The sequence below is a fragment of the Neopelma chrysocephalum genome, unplaced genomic scaffold, assembly GCF_003984885.1.
Source record: "Neopelma chrysocephalum unplaced genomic scaffold, ASM398488v2 Primary Assembly neopelma1_62, whole genome shotgun sequence".
In the NCBI taxonomy this organism is placed as follows: domain Eukaryota; kingdom Metazoa; phylum Chordata; class Aves; order Passeriformes; family Pipridae; genus Neopelma; species Neopelma chrysocephalum.
The window spans coordinates 4266495-4290323 of NW_020897719.1; the positions used below are offsets into that span (position 1 = coordinate 4266495).

Here is a 23829-nt window from a genome sequence, read left to right on the forward strand (position 1 = left end):
CAAAACCAACCAAACGAACCAACTCCCCCAAAAATAAAAAAATAAAGAAGCAAAAGGTGGGGGTGGGGAGGTGGGAGGAAGTAACCTCCAGATCAGCATTCCTCACTCTGTTAAGCAGAAAGCCTCTTTGGGTTTTCCAGAAAATGTGCTGAATCATCCCCCTCCTAGGAAAAGAAACAGCAAACTTCAGCCATGCATGTTTACCCCATATCTTATTGGTCATACACAGTTAGATTAATGTTGGTGAGGTGAAGTTTGTACTAAGGGCAAAACCCCCTTAACACTGATTTTTATTTGCCCAGGCATGTAAATGTGGGCTGGTTTGGTGCCCATTTTGGAGTAATGGGTTACATTAACAGTACTTCCACTGGGAAACAAGACACATATGCCAGCATATGGAAGTTTACAGTGCATTTAAGAAAGACATGGGAGTGAGGGGGAAACCTTCATGGCTCTCACTGAAGGAACTTCAGTTAGGTGGAGGACTTTTTCTTATTCCTCTTTCTTTTTTTTTCCTTCCTGTTTTTTAATTTTGTTTCAGAGTTGGAAAGAATAAGAAGGGGGAGGAGGAGATTTGAGTATCATTTTTGTTTTAGGGCAGCAACAAAGTGTGGGAACACATTGCAAAACCGTGTGTTAGTGTCTGGAGTCAGTGTGTCATTCAGATGCTGCCTAACCCATGACAAGCTTTCTAAAGCGTGAAGAAAAAGAAACCTTATACAAATGAAGAAAGCTACAGTAACAGTAGTGGCAGAGAGCATGAACTGGCTGGATAGATGAGCAGTGAACCTCTAGTGAAGTAAAAGCCCGCTCAGCTTTGAGACAGGGTTTTTTGTTGCTGAGCAAGAAGTGAGAGCACTGTTCCTAGGCTCACCTGGCTCAGATAATTATTTAGCCATTGATCTTTCTATGGAAAATACTAAAATACTTACCATGTTTTGGTGATGCCTTTTGGTAGAGCTTCATGGCCTTCAGCCTTGACAGCTGACGTCAAGTGGTGTCTCTTGCAGTGCTGTACTAAGGAAAGCTAATAAAGGTGTAATGCATCTTGTTATCCACCTGACATTTGTGCATCCTTCTTGCATCACTTTCTGCCCTGAGGTTGGCCTGTGAGATTAATTTGGTAAAATAAACTTATAGTTAATCTAAGCTTTGTTCTCTCCCCTGTATTTGTAGTGTGCTGTGCATGTAGCTTGTGGAAAATGGTCGCACAGAACTGTGCAGGGTACCTGTTTCACTGGCTGCTGGATTTCCCTCCTGCAGATTTTAAGCAAGAGGAGGTTACCACAAACCTTTGCATATCTCATCTTTGGCTTAAAACTGAGTTTTGTTTTTCCTGGATATAATGCAGCAGGAGCAGTTGTAATCCTCCATGTCAAACTGCCTTCACTTAAACTCAGTCACTTGGGTTTTTTTCCTGAGTTCAGGCTTTTGAAAAGTATTGCCAGTGACAGGGAAGACTGAGTGTAACTGGAGCATCACTTGTGCAACAAAACCATACTCAAAAAGGGTTTGAAATTTGGTTTTAAATACTAGTCAAATATTTGTTTGAATTATTAGTTTATAATATTACTTTGTTGTTGTTATTATTTTCTTTACATGGATGCCCCACTCCTAGGGTTAATGTCCCTTTGTGTGTGTGTATGAATGTTGACCACAGTAGAAGATCCACAGAATTCACACCATTTCTTTTTAATCTAAATCAATTTCCAAACCAATTTAGATAAATTGTGAGAAGTTCTTCAGAGGCAGGCCTGGGAGCAGAGCTTGACATGAATAAGAGTGTCATCATGCACCATCCACAGAGGCTTTGGCACAATACTTGACTGAAATTCCCTCAATAAGCAAACAGTGCATTAGCCCTGGCTCTGCAACACCTTCCCCGTTGCATAATGGTGTTTGTGCTGGGGTGTTATTAAAACCCCAGGCAGCAATTCCACCCTGCCTCAGCCTCTGCTACTGGCAAAATGTTGCAGGCACATGTTGTTGCAACGCACTTTGTTGTGCCTTGTCCAGCCTGGGAACAGGGCACTAATGAACTGTGGGTGTCAGCATGGGCAGGGAAGCACCACTCGTGCCCATCAACTGGTGGTTGTGGTGGTGGTGTGGGGCAGTTACCTCTGCCCTGTGTGACTGTGGGCTGCGCAGAGCCAATTACGATAAAATCAAGATTACTGTCTTCAGATGAGCCTGTGGGGTTAAGAGTTTCCAGATACAGCAAGAGACCTGTTGGTTCAGGAGCAAGTCCTAGCCCGATCTGACAAGGAAGGGCATTTTAATGAAATTTTAATTCTTTGCTGCTGAAGCGAAGTAGGATTGCGGTTTTAGAAGGTGTGTTGGTCTTCAACTCTGAGAGCATTAAGGAAAGGAAATAAAATAAACCTCTCTTAGTCAAGCATTCCCAACACAGTAGCTGATGCCAGCCAGTTCTCAGTCCGTCTGTAGCTGGTGTAAGCACTGGTTCTCTCCTTGATGCTTGATTGCTTGATGCGGATCTATGTACTATTAGCTATTTGCCTAGTGCTACTTGATTGTCTCGTTTTGTTATCTGATGTCATTATTTCCACTGGATGTATTGACTTACTTTCTAAAGTCGTTTGTGGCAGTGTCCCCTCTGCATCGACACTAAGGCAGGCAAAAGGCAAGCTTTTGGATCACAGGGAATGCAGCAAAGAGGAGAGTGGAAACTAAGCACCCTCATTTAATCACAAACCCTTGCTGGGCAAAAGTAATCTTACTCTTGTTTTTTTTTTTTTTAACTTGTTGCATTTCACATGCATTCTTCCTTTTAATTCCTGTATCTCTCCTCTATTGCATATCATCTCTTGTGTTTTACTACTGTCTCCTACAGAGCTGGTTTTCTCTGGATTTTAAATGTTATTTAAATGTTATTTTTAAACATTATTTAAAAATTGGCAAAGGTTCAGACTTTGGAGCCATCAGAACTCATAAGATGCTGCCTCCATGCCCTTTCTCTGCAGCCTCAAGAAAGAAAATACAGAAAGACTACCAGTCAGCGGCACAGTCAAGAGGCCCCAATATGTTGGTAACAGCACTGGTTTGCCTCTGCTCCCAGCAGCACATGGTGATCCACTGTTGGCACCAAACTCTCCCATTTGGGTGGGCAGGAGGAAGGATTGTTGAACGGGGAGAGGTTTCGCCTATGGCTATAGGCGTGAAGCGGCTCAGACAGGGTCTGGTGGCCCATTGGGGTCCTTCAAGGCTTGAGCTTTGCTTCAAGAACATCCAGTGTGTCAGGTGTCTCCTAGTGATTGTATATAGTGATAAAATAGTGCAAACTGTTCCCACCTATGAAGGCATACTTCCACCCACTCATATCCTTAACCCATGAGAGGAAACCTAAGGCTGGGTTTGACAAGACATTCCAAGTATCTAGAGATGCAAGTGGATGTCCACAGGGGTTTCTGAACACACCAAGGCAAACATAGTAAATGTAAAGTGGTCTTGGAGGTCAGGCAGTTTATATACCACCTAAGCAAGTGTGTATAAACAGCCAGTTTTCCCAGAAGAGAGAGGAATCAAGGCCGGGAACAGAGCCTGCAGCTCCACAACAGTCCAGCCTCACAGGAGTCCATCATGGCTTTTCCTTGTGCTAACACTGGCAGGTTAAGGAAATTAAACCAGCATTTTTCACTGGATTGGGTTTTGCAGTAGATAATCTCAGATCATGGTGAAACCGCTTCCCTTATTCTGGTCTCTTCACTCCCTTGGAGCATACACCTGGGACCACTGAAGGTAGAAAGGACTTTGTGCTGTAAATACATCCTAGAGCTCCCTGTTCTGTAACCTGCAGGCAGGACCATACATGGTCAAGTCATTGTCTCTAAAGTTCTTGAAAGGCATATCTGCCTGCCTGCATCAGAGATTGGCTTTGATTTGTGCATAACCACCTCTTGGGTTGTAATTCTGGCTCCATGGACTCCTCCTATGCTGTCAAGTATATGGAAAACCTTTTGTGGTTTGTTTTATTTCAAAACGCAAAACCTGGTTTATTTCGAAAAGTTTTCTCACTGACTTCTCTGAAAGAATTATTACTGAGATTTTTTTTTTTTGTTCTAGCTTCCATCCACCTTACTGCATGCTTTTACCTTTCATAGCTGACTCACAACTTTTTATTTTAAATGAACAGGGGAGATGATGCTTAATTAAAATTCTTGGGATGCAGGTGGTGATCAATACAGGGTGATGATGCAGAGGGTGAACTCTTCTGTTTATCCACAGAACTAATCGGGCTTGAGAGGTGGGTGTTAAGCCACTGCCCTACCTGGACAAGCTGCCTCTGAAGCACAAGCGGTTAATTAGTTTTCTGCTCCTTGGTCTCTCTTCTGTGATGGCCGACAAAGGTAGCAATTACCAGGTTATGGCAGGGGATGGTCCCTGATGTGGATAACTTGGAACTGGGAAACCACACTGACAACTCAGCAAATTTCTTACAGGCCAGAGAACACCCTTGGCCTGGTCAGTAGTAAAAGAAAGTTGTTACCCAGACTAAATTTGTGCTAATACCTTAAGGCAAAAGGTTCCATATCCATTACAGGTCCCTTGAAGCATTCGGTTTTTTGAAGGATCAACTCTACCCAAACACAGTCAAGAATGTGGTACGTGCTGTAAAGGGTGAGTTGTTTTGTGCCTGTCTTTTCAGTGTCTCTTTTTTAGGCAACTTCTGTAGCATAGTTTATGCTTCACATAACAACTATGTATGCTGTAGTATTTGTTGTGTAAAAATAAAGAAAAAAATCATAGCAACACATTTGTTCTTGTGGAAGCAGCCTGAATCAAAGGAGGTGGTTCAGGAATGAATTTCACAATTTGCAAATGCCTAAGGGGAGTTATGATAGCTGGTTCTTTAGCCTAACGTTCAAGGGTACCATACAATCAAATGTTTGAACACTGAAACACAGCAATTTGAGATTTAAAAAAAAAAAAGGAAAATAAAAAAAGTAGTGTAAAATAATTGACTACTTGAAATAATTTAACAAGGACTGTAGTGGATTTAACAGGAGTTGTAGTGGGTTATTCATTGCTGGTACTTTTGAATCAAGATCAAATGTTTTGTCCATGCAGCCAGTAATGGTAGGAAAATCTTATGAGCACATTAGTTCAGACTAGAAGATCACAATGGTTGGTTTTGGTCTGATACTCTATAAGTGCACTGTCCAGAACAATGTAGTAGTTTCTGTGCTCAACCCAGAAAAGTCCAGGAAAAAAAGAGCCATGCAACCAACTCTCTCTGTATATCCTGCGACACTTAAGTGACAGGGAAAGCTTTAGTAAAATGGGGGACAGTTTGACTGACCAGGAATGTAAGTGAACATCTCTTTGTTGGCTTCAGTAGACTCGTGGTCAGGAAACTTCACAAACTTATCTGCAGCCATTGTGTTGGTTGTGGTGCAGAAGTTCCCAAAGGTGATTCTCATTTTTGCAATGTGCTGTGCAGAGGTGTTGAGCCCCTGGTGTGGGGAGGTGCTGAGAAAAGGTCAAGCACCTCTGAAAAAGGAGTAGGTGATGTATGCAAATTGTTGGTATTTATTCAGTCACGTAGTGGGAGAGAATAAACATTATTCCTGACATTTCCATTTTTGATTAATGATGAACAGAGTTGGCAGATTTTCAGCTGGCTGCCACATGGGGTCTGCTCAGTCCAACAAACAGAATAGGAACCGTCTGGGTCTCGTAAAGTTTGTCCAAGTGATATGCCAATTTTGACCTCAAAATTACTTAGCCGCTTCAGAATGGAGGTAGTACAACCAGCGAAACTGCTTATGGAAGCAAAATAGGGTGTGGAAGGATGGGAGCTGGTTAGTTTGCTGGAGTTTCAGCAGGTTTTTTTCAGCCGCAGGAGCTACAGTGTGTGGCTTTGATTCCCTGAGGTTGGATCCGCGCGGGGCCTCCTGCATTCACCCACGGTGACAGGTGTAATGGTCTCTGGGCACATTTAGTCGGTCGGTGGTGGGGATCGGGTGCTCGTAGCGTCGTTAGCCCGGGATGGGCTGTGCCACGTGAGATCAGATAGCCCGGCGTTGGTTCCAATCCATCGGCCGGCAGGTCTGTCTGCCTGCTTCTGGCCGCGGGGAATCAGCCCACGGGAGGAAGGGTTGTGGGCTTCTCCGTGAGAATTCGCGTGTGCCCGGCCGAGGGTTAGGGGAGCCCGCGGGGCCGGGGGGTCAGGGCTGGGGACAGGGACGCTGCTCTGAGCGCCTCAGCCCGCGGCAGCCGCCGCGCCTGTACCCATCAGGGCTGGCTTCCCTCAGCGCCCTGCGGACAAAGCCATTCAAATTTAGAGGAGTGAATTTGAATCCATGCAAATTCGGTTCCTGGGGGAAGCGATAAGTGTCTGTGAAGTGCCCCATCTCAGTCCCGCACGGCGGGTCCTGGCAGATGAAGCCGCCCCCGGCCGCGGGACCTCGGGGGGAGACGGGACAGGAGAGGACACGACACGGGGCTAGGTCACCGCTGCCCCTCGCAGCGGAAGCAGGGGTGGGTGTGGGGTGTGTGTTGCCGCTTTGACCCCGAGATGCAGCGCGAATAAATTCCCTTTGATAATGACTTCCCCAGGGAGACAAAAGAGCGGGAGGGAAGAGGAAATTTGACCGCAGTGTTCACGGTTACATTGGCGGTGCCGGGGGGAAGGTGGCCGCCTGCCTTTGAAGCCGAAACAGCCGCCTCTCGGTGCTTTTTATGCCTACGGGGGTGGGGGAAGTGGTAAAAGCGGCGGCTGGCAGCCGCTTAGGATATGCACCGTAGTCCCGGTGCTACTTCTCTGTACATGTGCTGGGGCTCGGACACCTCTTTCCCACTTGAGATGTGCCAGAGGAGACAGCTCGCTGTGGTCTTCGGCTTCAAATTGGGTTTATTATTTTTATTATTCATGCACAGCGATCTAGAACAAATGATTTCCCGTCCTGACCCGAGCCCCTCCCGTCCCAGTGCGCGGGGCGGCAGTGGCTGGGCCGGGCAGGGTCAGCCCGGGGCGGCCGGAGCGTGGCCAGGGTGGGGTGGGAAATCTATTTCAGGCGTAAACACGAACAAAAGCGCTGTCCATCGTGTCCTGAGCGCAGAATTTATTGCTTCTACCGGCGCTCGGTCCCTCGGGTGGGCAGGCGGCGGGGCCGACGACCCTTCTTGCCTCGGGACCGGTGGCAGGAGCCGCTCCCCCTTCCCTCGCTCCCTCCCCCGCCTCGGGCAGCACTTTGAACGAAGATCGTTGGTGGGAGAGATTCCTCCTGCCGCCTGACGAGCAGCGGCGAGGGCGCCCGGCGCTGGGGTACGGCGGGGTCGGGGGAGCCCCCCGGCTGGAGGCGGCAGGCACTGCCGCTCCGGGGCGAGTCTAGGGAGGAGCACTCGGGAGGCTGCTTCCTCCCTGGCTTGCCGCCCCCGGGGAGGGGGACGGAGGGCGGTGCAGGTATCTCTCCCGCTGCGCTCCCACCGGGCGGGACGGGGAAGGGAAGTGGCGGCGCCGCCCGGCAGGGACAAGGCTGGAGGAGCTCCCCACCACCCCTGCCCTCGGAAGAGTCGTGCCTGGCGCTGGCCGCTCCTCCGGACGTGCCGGGGACGGGAGGGAGCCGCGGGGAGCTGCCGGCGCCTGGCCGAGTGCGCGGGTCTGTGCAGCCCCGGGTCTCGGTGTGAAACTGCCGTGACGGGGCGCGGGTCGGGTCTGCAGCCGGCATCGCCTCTCCTGCGCCGCCTGCCCCGGCTCCGCGGCAGCCTGGCCGCTGTTTTGGTGCCGTACAGAGGTAATGTGCGGTTACTTGTATCTGCTCTCCCTGGAGGTAGCTCGGCCGGAGGGGCAGGGTGAGGGGGCGGGTGCCAGTGGATGCCGGTGCCTTCCACCATCCGGCTTCAGAGCGTGGGGACCCGAGGGGCTGGAGGCGCCTCTGCCCCACCGTAACGTGTTTGGAACTTGGTCAGGATGGATAGAACCCCACCTGTCCTTCAGGGAGCTCTGCCTGCTGAGAACGGCACCGTCCCGGCTCCACCGGGATAAGCTCTCGCGGCCGGGCTGTCGGTACACAGGGCTAGGCGCAGAATTTTTTTATTTTTCTGTTCTTTACAATTCCAGCCTTGTGACTTATTGAACACTTTCTTCAAGTGTTTTCACTGGAAACTTGTCTCAAATGAGGGCTGTGAGCCCTAACAAAGAAGGGTGTTGTTCGAGAGCCAACAGGTGACGGGGTGAAACCTGAGTATATGTGTACATTGGAGTAAAGTCTGGCTGCTGTTTAAAATAGAATTAAAAAAAAATCAATAGGAGACTGTAAAAGGCAAGATTTCTTTCTTTCTAAATCTGTACACCCTCCTAAGAAGAGAGGGGGGAAGCATCCGTGAGAATACGGCTTCCTCGGCTGGAAGTTTGGGTCTTGCCTTACTGCTGTGTGCGCTTGAGTTTCCATCAGCTCTGGAAAGTGCCAAGGATAACACGGCCAAATCAGATGTGTTGGCGTGGGGCGATGCTTTGTCATAGGGCTTCCTCTTTTTGTTAATGGAGGTAGCCTGTCTTTGCAGTGTGGCTCGTCAAAAGAAAATACCCTGAGAAGGATAGTCTGATTTTCAGTTGGAAAAGTAATCAATGCGCTGGAATGCTAGAGGAGGAAAGCAGTTAACTCATTTGTCGGTCCTTGTTCGCTGGCTAATGAAAGGGAAAAAAGTTCTTACTTTTAGGGTCCATCTAGAGGTCCGTTGAATGGACAAGTAGACAGGCTCCATTCTTTCCCCCACTGCTCTGGGTAGTTCGTTACTCAAAGGAGTCAACAGCTGAAGAAGTCGCTGGTGCTGATACAGATTCTGATCATCAGTTGGATCTAGATTTTCCAAGCACAGAGCTATCGAGGTCACTGTAAATATGTTACTTTTTCTGTAGCTAGGGAATGGGACTTCCTGATGATGTGCGTAATACATATTGGAAATAGTCTTTGAATTATTAATAGGTTGCTTTATGGTTGTTTATTGCTGCTGTATTACGCCCTTCCTCTTCTAATGTAGTTATCTTGCACCAGGGATTAAATAAGCAGGTGAATGAGCTGGCCACGCTAATCTTAACTCGTTGAGCTTTCATTGTGAATAGATGCATGTGATATGCATCTTGTATCCCCTATAGCCTTGTTAACAAGCCTTCTAACAAAAAAAGTTGTTAAAACAATTTACCCTGTAGGACAGAGTAAAACAGCAGGGGATGGGCAAGGAGATGTTTGTCTAACTGTGCTCACAAATCGTGACCTTTCTATCTGGTCAGGGGGGAACATAATCAGTGAGCTGGAAATCCTAGCATAGGGACAACCTTCAAATGGGCTTCAGCAATAGCTTTGCTCTAAGTTTGATATCCCAATATTTTTTGTAGCCACAGGTTTGTAATTAGGAGTGTAGTTTGTCTTTGCTTCTAAGGAATTTCTCATATTATGGTTGTTTTAGTTCATCAGTGGAAAAAACACATTAATTGCTTTTCTTTTTAAATCGAATTTAGCTGTCTAATTCAATTATGTTATTCATAGTTGTCAACCTGCCAGTGAATACCTCCTTGTAGACTATAAAGCCTTTTTTAAGAGGTAGTATTTGAACAGAGCTGAAACCTCAAAATGTTCCACAGACTTTAAGAAAGCAAAGCAAAGCAAAGCAAAACATCCTTGCTGTGTTCTGTAGGTGTCATGGCAGGAGTAGAAAATGCACCTTTCTACTCATCCCTTGGAAAGCATTTATTTTTTCAGCTGTTGTTTATATTCATTTGAATCCTCCTTAGGATGTAATCATTTTAAACAAATCACTTTGAAGGATGAGTGTGGTTGGGAGGCAAGGAGGAAAAACCCTGTAGTTTTAAAATGCAAACCAAATCACACTTGAGCAGGAGAGGAAGAAGAACTCCTAAACAAGCAATTGCTAAAATAGTTCTGCAGATAGCCTGCTGTTAAACTAGGCTGGCTTAGAAACCTTGCTCTCAGCAACACCACAGTATTTGTGACATGGCCATATTGATATGTGATGTGCTGTCAGTCATTTTATAGCCAGCTTCACGTTTGCTCTGTGGGAGCATTTTTCTTTGAAAGTGAATGATGTCCTTTGAGTAATCTCAGTTCATTGAAGATTTGTGAACATTGCTTTGACCGTTTCCAGTTGCCTTATCTGGGGAGGAGAACCCTGACAATAAAGTTGCATTTTAGAGTTGGAGTTAAGGAGTATTTTTCCTTTATTCTCTGTCAGCCAAACTTTCAGCTGTCCTGTATGACTGGAAACTGGACCTGTGGGTCTGTGGTTTCCTCTTGTTGGTGTGCAAGCTCTCTGAAATGGATTGGTCAGAGGAGGCCCAGGCAGGACCAGTTTCTGCAGAAAAGCAGTCTGGTCTCTTACCAGTGCCTTGTCTTCCTTAGGAATTAGGCAGCACTCCTACACTTACATACCTTTGCTAGTTGAAATCCTGACGTTGCCCAGCGCTGCTTTTTGCAGTGTGGAAGTAGTATTTAGCCTTAGTATTCAAAATACTCAGCAAAGTTAACATGTCACCATGCATTCAGATTTTGGATTGTTTCCTTGCCTTTCAAGAGAAGTAAGTCAGAGAAGTTAATCTCTGATCTTGAAGAGAGAGGGTTTTGCACAATCAATATGAAGCAATTACTCAGTTACTGGTGGGCTTGTGAGTGTTTGGCATTGTGTGAATGAGGCAGGGGTACACTCTGCTCAAGTGCCGAGGCACTGCCAGAGCTTAACCTGTCTCTCTGCCTAAATTATATTTCAAATCTGCTTTGTGTGGTGTGCGGTTGAGGTCAGGCTGCCTAATGAAATATTGGCAAAGACATTTCACCTACTGACTCCTTTTATTCTTGAAAACTGACTGTTTGACCACCACAAGTTGTTGCGTTGCGATGCCATAAGAATTGGAAATACCAGCTTAGATGTCAGTGAGTGGCACAGTATTGTAAACTAGATATCTGCCTCTTCCTAAGGGGAAATGGTAAAACAGTTCATCTGCTGCTGAGATAATATTGGAAGGAATTGGGCTTCTCAATGATCCTCATAGTGACTTTTTACTTAAGAGTTATTTGGATATAGATGATGCAGGACACAAGCTGCCAACCTGAGCATCCCCATCCCTCAGCAAGAGTGAGCACTGTTGCCTCTTTCTGCTAGAGTGATTTCTTAACTGCATCGCAGTATTCCTCTGTCTCTCCTTCCTCAAACTCCAGTTTTATGCAAGCAATAACAAAAACATACCTGATGCGTAACTTTACTTCCACTAGTAAGTTTAAAAGGGAAACAGTCTCTTGTCTTGTCATTTGTTTCTGAAGGCCACTAATTCAAGGGATATAGTAAGTACCAGGAAGTCTGTCTTTCTATTTTAAATACATAGGATTGAGTTTGGTTATACTAACCTTCAGTTGTTCAACTTGAGTAAGATTTCAGGCATGTGCCTGACAGCTCAGTAGCTTTCCAGAAATAGCCTGTTCTCAGAGGGGAAGTTGGCAGGTTTGCTTGCCCCATCAAATATTAAATTAATCTCTTATTACAGTGCAGCTATGAAGTGTGTTGGCATCTCAGCCATGCACCAAAAATAATGCCTATGTTTTTGAACCAGAAGGTTTTGGAGTAAAGTTAAACAACTTAATTTCTTTGAGCACTAGCCCAGTGGAAGAGTTAAGTAATGCCATCTCTTTTTATTGGGTGTGGGAATGTATAGATGTATAGAAAATAGGAGTAGATAAGACTGTATACTACTGGATATTGTAATTTCTGTGAGTTTGTTGCTCTGGATGCATGTGGGCACTTTTTATGGAACAGGTTTAGTTTATGTGCTGAATCATCAGAACTTGGCACTAACCAGTGCCTCATGCTTGAAGGAGAAACTCCTGTTGAGTAACCAGCAAAATAGTTGAGTACACAGTCTTAAATCTTCCATCTGTGATCTATCAGCAACTTATTCTCTCTAATATGGTGGTGATGAGACTGGATATGTAATAACGTGGGACTCACCAGAAGTTTTTAGATTGCTCTCCACATTAGACCCACCAGCAAGGTTATATGGCAAGGAGATTAGAATTTTCTACTGCTCAGATCTAGCACTCACAAAATTGGATCTGTGTTTAGATAAATAGGTGCAAGAATGTCCTAAAATGGGGAAGACATAGCTCATGTGTAATGTGGTACTGTTACAGCAAGCTTGTTCCTACCCTGAGTGGTCAGGATGTCTGCCATGTTAGGACACATCCTCTGTGGGTTTGGTTATCTGTATTTATATATATATATTTTATTTTTTTTTTAATTGAAATTCCTCGTCTGAATTTCCTAAGAACTGCTAGATGTTCTAATGTTAGATATTTATCTTAAACTTTTTACTGGAGACTGCTATGGATCTTGGTGAGAGCCTTCTTTGCCAGTTGTTACTCAAAATGATCCCAGTGATATTAAGCTTTGCAGGCTTCATGAATCACCAGAAGCATCACCCTGTAGGGTTTTAAATTGACAGAACAATCATGATGTATTTTACAGAGACTAATCTGGCATAATTGAATTTCAGATATTTAGCAGGACCAACGCCCTTCCGCTCCCATACAGCTAAAACAAAGTTCTCAGAGGAATCCAGCAGATGCTTGCTGCTCTGTGCCTACCTTGTGAACAACAGGATGCTACTTACACAACTGTCTTTCCCCAATAATTTCTTTAGTTTTTAACATGTGGTTGTCATGTCTTTTGTTTTACTAGATTAGTGGTAGTAATGGCTTCAGGAAGAGCTTGTGTCATTCATGTCATTAATATCTGCTCAATGAGTCTTTCCTAGATATACCTAAGTACAACCTGTGATGTGAAACAAGCAGAACTGTAAAAGGTGACAAGTGATAATATTGAAATACATTGTGGTTTCCAGATGTGGTAGTGTGTGTCTAGGGTTTGTTTTGGTTTTTTCTTGAGTAGTTTTATTTTTATAACTCTTTCAAGAACTTTTGAATTGCTTATAGCAAGTTGTAATGAAGCTTCAATAATTTATTATTCTGGACAACAAAAGGAATACTGAACTGTTTTAAGATCATTTACATTGATAATTAGTTGTTGCATGTTCAAATTTATTAAAGCTCTATTAATCTCTTTCTCCAGATCAGTTTCTTGATGAGCTGCAGCTGAAATATTTAACGCTTCACACTCATGCCATTGGAGATGGAGTCCAAAGCCAATAACCTCGTTTTTGGGTGTCAGCGAAGCTCAACCTCTGATGATGACTCTGGCTGTGCCTTGGAGGAATATGCTTGGGTTCCCCCAGGCCTCAGACCAGAGCAGGTACCAACTATACTTCTGCATTTTAAAAATAAGCCTCATAAGGACTGTCTGAGGGAGTGATGTGCTGCCTCTACAAATGTAATTAAATTCTTATAATGTATAAGACTTTAATTCATATAGAGCTTTTCACTTCTTTTTTTGTTTGTTTTTTGTTCCAATGAGGCTGTGTGCAGGGAGCTTAAAATCCTCAACCCTGAGGAGTTTTATGTTCCAAAGAACAGTTCCCAGTCAAGGTTTTTCACTAAGCATGTGCTGCAGAGATATGTATTGTCCAGTCTAAAAGCAGCACAGAAATGTGCTTTTTTTTGAAAGTAGTTATTAGGTTAAATTAAAGCTTATGGCATACCTCATGGCATTGTGCTCTTTGGCCAAGTACTTCACTGCACTTCTATGACTCTTTAAATAATTAGGCATTTGACATCTAGAATGTGGACGATACTACAGCGCATGTAAATGCACGTGTTCTGTGACAAATAATAACATATTTTACACTTGTTTAAATAGTTGTATGGCTGTCATTTGTCCCTGCTAGGATTCCTGTTGCATGGTGTCTGGAGCCGACACTCATGGATTGGCTGGGCTGTTCCTTCCCTTCTCCTCATTACCCTTTTTTTTGTATAACATCACAGTAATGGAAATAAAAGTGAAATTATTTATGAGCAAGTTTCTATGGGAGATCAAAATGAACCTCTCATGGTATTCATTTACTTGACGATATTGTAACTGTGCTCAAGCTGTGTACTTGCTAATATCCAGAACTCAGACTTTAGCGTTAAATGGCCAGGGTGGCTTTGCAACATCTGCTAAAGGAGGCAGAGCAATCCTGGCAAGCTTATACAGTCCGTAGTTAAAAAAAGTGCAGAAGATGTCTCCTTTTTGCAATGCAGAGATTTTCTTAATAGTGAGTGAAGTAACAAGTCAGCAGGAATGGCAAATAATGGGCTATTTTTAGGGCAACTCTTATTATCACTTACTTAACCATCTATAAGAATCCTGATGAATCAGACCTTAAGGCAAACAGCAAGCTAACATTCTGCCAGAACAATTAAATGCCCTAAAATATCTTCATAATCTCAACTAGCTCAAACTCCCTGAAGATTTTTTTTTCCAAGACGAATTACTTCTTTTGAGAACAGTGCAATAAACTTGAGAAAAGGGCAGAAAGTATCTTTAAAGCTTCACTTCTTGCTGCATGTTATCTTTTTCCAGAGCTTTTTGAAATATAGTTAGTAGCAAGTGGGCTTGCAGTAGACTTCAGTTGTTTAAGTTTTGGTTAAATGAAGACTAAGTCATGTTTTGTACAGCCTGTCTCTAATAATTTTGATTGCTTCCTGGCTTAAGTGACAGATTACTGCTTCTTTTTAATCTGTCTTGAACAGTAATAAGCTGTTGACCTGAGCATTATTTAAATCTGGATGGCAAGTAATATTTTTCCCAATAGCAAAATTTACAGCCCCAGGTCTCGTGACAAGCTGGAAGCTGCATAGGAAAAACAATAAATCTGTAGCTGTTCCACAAAAATATTTTTTGCCATTGGGCTTTGTCATAGTGTTCATTACAGCTTTCCTGTCATAATATTCTTCTAAAAAAAAAAAAGAGTGAAGAGTGATACAAAAACATTCATCTCATGAAAATTCTATGGTTAACTTGCACCTGATTGAAATGTGGCTGGATCCAGCCTCCTCCCAAGGGAAGGATGTTTCCACCTTCTTACCAAAACCCACATGGAAGCAATGAAAGCTGATGCTTTGGGTGAACCTGGTCAGCAGGAGACTACAAAACAGCTTTTGTCTCAACAATGTGTAAAATGCAGAGAGCAAATTAAATTTGTTTATATAGTGGCTGTTTTCTGGAAAGCTTCATGACTTGTGTGGTAAATTACAGAGGGAAACTTGGAATTTCCACAGAGTTGTTGACCAGCCCTAAAGGGGGTGGGAATAATGAGAACATTAAATGTGCATAATTTATGATACCCCCTAATTGTCACTGCAAATTGCATTCCAGAAAAGCAATTCAGCAGCTGGGTGCTAGTTTTATCAGAGACAATTCAAGTTTTCTGAGCTGGTTTATTTGGGTCTCGTATTTTCAGCAAAAACCCTGTCATAGGTCTAATGTAGCATGACCTCCTTCCTTCATATATGAGACCTGAGATAAAATAGTAACTAAAAGATGCTGGCAGTGCTTGGGTGATGCATCTCCCTTGGACTGAACTCTGTTTCTCCTGGTCAGGTCCAGCTGTATTTCGCCTGCTTGCCAGAGGAGAAGGTCCCTTACGTTAACAGTCCTGGAGAGAAACACCGGATTAAACAACTTCTCTATCAGCTGCCACCCCATGATAATGAGGTAAATACAGAATTTAGGATGAACCGTCAGGGCTTGGAGTCTCCTTGCCAGCTTTTACATGGAGAATTACCTGCCTTTGTATTTATTACAAGCCTAAACCGTGGCCTGCAGTGGCATCTGAGCTATAAAGCAGCATGGTGTGTACACTGAGTCCATTGTTCAGCTCTCCGCTTGGCCTGTGTGCAGATAAGAGCTGTCTGGAAGGACACTGCTTCTGCTTGTTAGGGAGGTTGGTGTCACTGCAATAAACTTAACACAAGTTGGTTTTATAGTGTTTGCAGCCACCCACCAATTACCAGGAACCTACAAATTCCTGAAATTGCATTGTAGCGCACAAAAAGGATGCTTTGTGATAGTAAAAGGTTTGCATCTCAGTTATGCAGTGTAATTTGGAGTAGAAGTGGAAATAACAAACAAGCTCTTTGTAAGGAAAGGGGCGGGGATGTCAATACTTAAGATCTTGAGTCTGCTGCAATACTTAGTTGTGGGCACTTAACCATAAATCTAAAAGACAATGTTACGCTGATTTGGGTTCATTCCATTGTTTTAGGACAGCAGCAGATTTTGGGTTGGCTTTTAAAAATCTTTTTTCTTTCCTAAACAACTCCTTAGTTTAGCATGATGGGTTTTTTTTCCTCTAATGCAAAATCTCTCTCCATGCTACTTTTGTGTTATGCCATATTACCTAAATATTAAGATGGTAGAGAAGGCAAGTTGGAAAAGTTTAATGATGAGTGGCAGCAGGCCTGATGAATTCCTTGCATATATGCACTTACTTATTAATCTGTTACTTTAAAGGCTCAGTGTATAAAATAAGTTCTCTTGTGTTTTCACTGGAAGGTGAGATACTGCCAGTCTTTAAGTGAAGAAGAAAAGAAGGAACTGCAGATATTCAGTTCTCAGCGCAAAAAGGAGGCACTTGGCCGAGGCACTATTAAACTACTCTCAAGAGCAGTGATGCATGCAGTTTGTGAACAGGTAATACTCCTAGTGCCACAAGCTGACTACCAGGCTGAATAATCTAAAACTACAGTATCTCAGTATTAAAATTTAAGCTTATCTCTGTCTATATCTGAAAACAACAACAAAACGAAAAAAAAATTATTTTTTGAAGCTGCATGGAAGAAAGAAGGTAGTGCTTGCTTAAGCAAAACACAACCTTTGATACTGGGAATGAACTGAGTCTTTGATGTATTTCCTACTCAAAAAAAACCCCCGAATGCTGACTCATACTAAAGTAATGACAAATGAAAAACAGACATAGGCTTTAAAATGTTGTTTTGTATAAAATAAACTTATATTCACAAAAAGTTCATTGAGACACAGTTTGTCTAGACCAAAATTGATAATATTTTTTCCCTCTTGTCAGAATTTTGGAATAAAATCTCATATTGGGTTTGGTGTTTTAACTTAGTTTAAATGCAAGAAGGTAGTAGTTTGGGATGGGAACTGTGTTCACTTTCTGCGTTTGTTCTTAGTGTGGTACAAAAGTAAATGGCGGTGAAGTTGCAGTTTTTGCCTCGAGAGCTGGGCCTGGTGTGTGCTGGCATCCCTCGTGTTTTGTGTGCTTCACATGTAACGAGCTGCTTGTTGACCTTATCTACTTCTACCAAGATGGAAAAATTCACTGTGGCAGACACCATGCTGAACTTCTCAAACCTCGATGTTCAGCCTGTGATGAGGTAAATACTTCACATTTTACAGCCAATCTACACTCCTGTTGTTAACAAACTGCAGTTGGGAAATTCCTAACTTCAAATGCAGTCACTTAAGAAGTCAGGACTCTGCTGCATAGATGTGTCTGGAGGCTGAAGGGTATTTAATTTCTTGTCAAATTGGCAATATTACAAGCAATATGATGGTATTTAGAAGGCACAAACCTGTTTGTGTTTAGAATTGAACCTTGTAGATTGAATAAGAAAAAGTATCTGTACAAATATTCCAAAATATCATCCTTATAGAGGCCTCTTTAATGGTTGAATTCTTAGATTCCTTTTTTTTTTTTGCTTTAAAATGTGCTGGTTTTCTTTTTCTTTTTGTTTTTATTTGTTATAGAAAAGGTTGGAATGCCACAATTGCTGTGGGAAGTTGTTGTTTCTATCTTTGTATGCAAAAGGCAGCTAAATAAAAATAAACTTAGTGTATGAACTGCAGAGCTAGGATATTTTACATGCTCTAACTCCCAAGGTCAGGTTTTGGCCACTTAACTAAAAGTATACATTTTATTTCTGAACAGATAATTTTTGCTGATGAGTGTACGGAAGCTGAAGGTCGCCACTGGCACATGAAGCACTTCTGTTGCCTTGAGTGTGAAACAATCCTGGGTGGACAGAGATACATCATGAAGGATGGGCGACCGTTCTGCTGTAACTGTTTTGAATCTCTCTATGCGGAATACTGTGAGACCTGTGGGGAACATATTGGTAAAGTCCTTTTTAAGCATTAAAGTTACAAATTAAGGGAAAGGGAAAGCCAATTTATGAACTGATTTCACATTCCAGAAGTATGAATTCTGCAAGTAATTTTTTAGAGAAACCCAAAGCACTGCTTTTTTTCCCTTTCTAGGTGTTGACCATGCTCAGATGACCTATGATGGACAGCATTGGCACGCCACAGAAGCTTGCTTTTCTTGTGCTCAGTGCAAGACCTCTTTGCTTGGCTGCCCTTTCCTTCCAAAGCAAGGGCAGATTTATTGTTCAAAAACCTGCAGCTTGGGAGAGGATGTTCATGCCTCCGACTCTTCTGATTCTGCGTTTCAGTCTGCTCGATCCAGAGATTCCAGGAGGAGTGTCCGCATGGGAAAAAGCAGCCGGTCAGCTGACCAGTGCCGTCAGTCTCTCCTCCTGTCACCAGCCATCAATTACAAATTTCCTGGCCTTTCAGACAATGCTGATGATACTCTCTCTCGTAAGTTGGATGATTTAAGCCTTTCAAGGGAAGAGGCAAGCTTCATTAATGAAGATTTCTGGAAAGGAAGAGTAGAGCAAGAAATGCCTGAAGACCCTGAAGAATGGGCAGAACATGAAGATTACATGACTCAACTTCTTCTGAAGTTTGGTGATAAAAGCCTCTTCCAGCAGCCCGCTGAAGTAGACATTAGATCAAGTGAACACTGGATTTCTGACAGCATGGTCAAGAGCAAGCTGGACTTGAAAAAAAATAATCCAAGCCTAGCAAGTAAGAAGTATCAATCAGACATGTACTGGGCCCAGTCACAAGATGGTTTGGGAGACTCTGCATATGGCAGCCACCCAGGCCCTGCCAGCAGCAGGAAAATCCAGGAGCTAGACATAGATCATGGGGCATCAGGATACAAACACGACCAAACACCATGGTATGGAGGTTCACTCGAATGTTTGTCTGACTTGAAACAGCAAGAACAAAGTGTTCGAGACTCGATGGATTCCTTGGCTTTGTCTAACATAACAGGTAATGGGGAAATAAATAAATGGTTTTGATGGAGAAGTCAACCAAAGTATGAGTGTTGGAGTATTTTCAACAAAGATTTTTCATTTCTGTGATTTCTAAAAAGTTTTAGTAGTAGGAGATGCATATAAAGTAGGCAACAGCTTTAATCAAGCACATAATCTTTAGTGAGATATGTTTCTACTACTTAAATTCTATTAGACTCTTCTCCTTTCCTTTTGAATTCTCTTTTCTTTGCTTAAAGCAAAAAAATCCATAATGTCAAAGAGTAAGAATGGTCTTAAACTGTGCATTTGTCATATACGAATCACCACTTTAAGCAAACGACAATTTATTTTTGCCATACCTTAAGTAGAAGAAGTTACATTATATATTAGGATAACATTAAAGATAATCTGCAAAACATTTTAAATAATTTCCTGATTTGCTTGTAAAAATATGTAGGAAGTCTGAAAGGACGGTAAACTTCTTAGCCTTAGGAAATTAGGTTTATGAGATTATCTTTCTCCATTGACTAAAAGGAAACTGGTAATCTGCTTTTGTGAATCTCCTTGTCAAACATGATTGTCAGAAGTTACCCAAAGGGATAAAGTGCGTGTTAACCTTCCTTTCCTATTTCCCTACAAAACCCCCCAATCTGGGAGTTAGAGACCCATTTTAAAAGTTGTTCAGTCATCTTCTCCATTCTTTTCCCCCTGTAACCTGAATTACTGCAGCTACTCATGTAGCTCAGGCCCAACCACAGGCTGGCTGCATTTGCCAAGCAGTAATGAAGGAACTGAGGAGGGGAGGTTGTTTCAGGGAGCACAGGAGGAGAATGAACTAGAGGTGTTGCACCTGGGACCATCACAGGGCACATGACAATGTTGTGGGAATGAAAGGTCAGTAGACACAAATGTGGAGTACACCAGGCCAGCTTATTGTTGATGCTTTTTGGAGGGTAAGGATCCTTCTTTGCAAGGCAGTAAAGCTTGGCTTTCCCATAACAACAGCTGGGACATGAATTTGGCAGTACCAGAAACATTAATTATTTTAGCCCTAAAAATGGCAAGCATAGACTGCAGAATAATTTTAAGTAATCCTTTTTTCTTAAAGGCCTAGCTGTATTCATGTTTCAAAATTTTAAACTAATAGAATTTCTGCTGTTGATGTCCTCATGAACTAATTCTTTGTTAATCAGAGCTAATACTTAAATGTTTTAAGTCAAAACAAAGTTTAATCTTCTATGAAGCTAGTCCTTTAGTTCTGAATAGTTCCAAAAGGTCTGCTTTGCTGACAAGAAACGTTTTATATTTTGTTATAATACTTGTCTCTATCATGCTTCTCTCATTTCCTTTTCCTCCTTTCTCCCCACAGGGGCTTCAATGGATGGAGAAGGCAAGCCACGGCCATCTCTCTACTCTTTGCAAACTTTCCAAGAGCTGGATGTGGAGGACTGTGAGAAGATGAGCAACATGGGAACTCTAAATTCTTCAATGCTCCACCGGAGCACAGAGTCCTTGAAGAGTCTGAGCTCAGAGTTGTGTCAGGAAAAAGTCTTGCCAGAGGAAAAGCCAGTCCATATGCCTGTACTGAGAAGGTCTAAATCTCAGTCTAGACCACAGCAAGTGAAGTTTTCAGATGATGTCATTGATAATGGAAGTTATGAGAATCTTGAAATACGTCAGCCTCCAATGAGTGAAAGGACTCGTAGGCGTGTTTACCATTTTGAAGAACGTGGAAATCGGCCTTCTCACCATCGCAGAAGAAGTAGGAAGTCTCGTTCAGATAATGCACTTAACTTGGCCACAGAAAGAAGAAGCTCTCCGAGAGAGAGATTTCGTTATTACTCCCCTCAGGATCATGAAAAATTTATTCAGAATAGGAGCTCACGTGAGCTTCGGGCATTTATTCAAAACGCGGAGCTGTATGGACAGTATGCCCATACTAGGTCTGACTATGCACTGAGGAATCAGGTGGTTGATAAGTTTTTTGGATTGTATGGTGATGAAGATGACGCCTGGTGTTCAACTTCATCCTCATCATCCGATTCTGAAGAGGAGGGATATTTTCTAGGACAGCCAATTCCACAACCACGGTCAATGAGATATCCATACTATACGGATGATCTTTCTGGTCCAACTACTGCGTTATCTACTTCTCAGTTTGGACAAAGGACAACCAAATCAAAGAAGAAGAGGGGTCACAAAGGAAAAAATTGCATTATTTCTTAATTAATTCTTAATATTTCTTAATTGGGAAGACCAGTCAACTCTGTAGCTACAGTATGAACCACATCTTTTTATATTAATAATTGTACTTAGGCAAGTTGCTAAAGTTCTTAATGCTTTGCCATTGTAAATGATAACCCTGCCAGAGTTTACATTGTACAAGTAACATTCAGAAATGTCCCCACACCAAATGATCTGCTCAGATACTGCTAGGTTTACATACTGTGTTTCAGCTGTCAAAATACTGTTACTGCAGTTCTTGATAGACTTTTTGTAGACATTTTATTTTATGCTCACTATTCACCTACACTGAATTATCTGAGAGAGGATTCAACAAAGATAAGTAAATAAAAATGTCAGTCCTGTGCTGTAGCTATATCCACATAGGTGATCTTTGACTTTTTCCTCTTGCTGCCAAGAAAAAGAAGGCTCTATGCTGTGTCTTTTCTTCACAGATAAAGCTCACTCTTCCTCTTTTGAGTTTCCGCACAAAAACTGGAATTTTATTTTTTTTTGAATTTGGGAAAATGCTCCTTAAAGAGGCAAAAATCAGAATGTGGGAGCTGAAATGCTTGAAGCCTTGATGTATCCTAAAGCAACAGTAAATGGTTTATACACTTAACTTTCATGGGTTTTCCTCCACAATTTTTTGAGAAACTGTAAGGTGGTTGTTTTAGATTTTGGGGGTTTTTTGTGCCTGCTTAAAGGAAGGTATTAATTCAGCTGCTGGAATTGGACTTAGCTGCCAATGAGTGGTGATGTTCCTTCTGTCATGCCCCCCACCCCTCAGCAGTGAGAGAGGTAAAACTGCTGGAGTCCTTTGCTCAGGCATGTAACCCCATTTAAGTCAATGAATCTACTTACGTAACAAATATTTTCATAAGGGCTTAAAGGATTAGGCTCCAGAATTATGTCTTTTCACATGCATTATCCAGGTTTTAAAATGTATTAGCTGCAATTCTAAGTCAAAAACATTGATATTTATAATGTAGTATTTCATAGGCTTAAATGTATTCATAATTTAACAGTGCAAATATTAATGTACATATTGTACAGTTAAAATTTTAAAATCTGAATATTTTTATATCCCTGAATTTGAAGAAGTTTGTTACAAGATCAAACTAGGTTTGTTAAGGGTTTAACAGCAGCATTATGGATGAAATATTGCTTGTATTTTAGTCAGGGGGTTTAAGCTGAAAAATATTGAAAAATTTTCAGTGCAAAACAGCTTAATTTTGTCTACTAGGTATTAAAAGCTCTGTATGCATGGTGAGGCTATGTAAATACTCTCTATGGCCCTCTTAATCTTGCAAGTGTTATTTATGGGTCAAGCAAAATGTAAACTATATAAATGTAAAAACCACACAAACCTGGAATATATCAGTACAACCAGTATGCAACTCCTGTGGATGTGGATTTTATTATTATTGTTCCCCCTCCCTTCCCAAAAATAATTTCTGAAGTTCACCTACATAAAGGAAGAGAGATACTGGGTGGTTATAGAAGGCAAGCTGGCAAAAACTATAACCTTGTAGGTAATCTCAAAAGTTCCCTTGAACTGAGATGTGGAGCAGGAGTTACTTTAAGTTATAATGAACTTCTTCCTCTGTTTTAAATAAAGGGCAGAAATTTGTTAACAGTGACATCCACTAATTAAGATAGTAAATGCTAAAGCCATTGGCGTTCTGACCACCTGAAGAAAGGAAATGAATGAAATAGTAGATGCTTCTTACCAGAAAAACCTGTCAAATCAAACTAAGCTTGCCCTTCTTGAGGATATAGAAGTTGTAAATAAAAGCAGCTAAAAGTAAGGAATGGATACATTCCTTAGAGAGAAAACGTAGCTATTGTGAAGGCTAAATCGGACTAGCAGTTACTTGCCTGTATTTTTCAGAGTAAAATGAGCAACAAATCCTTTACTCCCAGAAGTGGTACTCACCATGTAAGTCACTTTTCTAGTACAAACAAGTCTTGTGTACGTGAAAGCTGATCAAAGCAATACGCTGTTACATCGCATGGGCCGACGGACGCCTCGTGAGATGGTTCCAGCTGGCAGGCTCTGCCCTGGCTCAGGCACCACATGCTTTACAGCCACCAGACTGCCAGGAGTTATAGGGCAGGAGGAGAGATGCTGACTTCTTACTACCTTCCCCAGGATGCTCCAAGAATGATTAGGACCTTCCCTTCTTGCCTGCATTTCCAAAAATGGGAAACGAGGGTCCTCAAAAACAAGATGCTGTGCCACTACTGCTGTGTCCTTTGTTGGACCAAGTAACTGCCTCATGGAGAAATGTCTCCACCGGTATTTCTTCTGATCTTACACCATCTCCTGAGATACAGCATATATACTCTCGCAAATGGCAATGTTTTATGGAATATTAGATTATAAAAGTTTTCCATAGATTGCAAGTTGCTTCTTAATACTTTCTTCTTTAAGAAGAAAATTTAAGATGACTATACAACTTTATTTAGTTTTCTCAGCTTGACATAAAGAATTTCTTCTTTATTATTTTTGACCACTTCCTATGAGAAATATTTCTAATTGATTCTTCCACCTTAAATAGAATGGTATGGAATG

The 23829-nt window shown here is 42.4% G+C and overlaps 1 protein-coding gene across 2 annotated transcripts in view; it reads left to right on the top strand.

Moving 5' to 3' along the window:
* PRICKLE1 (prickle planar cell polarity protein 1) overlaps nt 1-22651 on the top strand; it is a 67455-nt gene extending 44804 nt beyond the window's left edge. The window contains exons 1-8 of one of the 2 annotated variants that reach the window (XM_027682212.1): nt 7273-7285; nt 13093-13272; nt 15502-15615; nt 16456-16593; nt 17094-17297; nt 17852-18038; nt 18181-19044; nt 20398-22651. In XM_027682212.1, the coding sequence (XP_027538013.1) occupies nt 13141-13272; nt 15502-15615; nt 16456-16593; nt 17094-17297; nt 17852-18038; nt 18181-19044; nt 20398-21254 (2496 nt within the window). In that variant the 5' untranslated portion in view covers nt 7273-7285; nt 13093-13140 and the 3' untranslated portion in view covers nt 21255-22651. Of the gene's footprint in view, nt 1-7272; nt 7286-13092; nt 13273-15501; nt 15616-16455; nt 16594-17093; nt 17298-17851; nt 18039-18180; nt 19045-20397 lie in introns of those variants that run through there. The other variant, XM_027682211.1, reaches the window with a different exon arrangement.
* The last annotated feature ends 1178 nt before the right edge of the window (nt 22652-23829 follow it).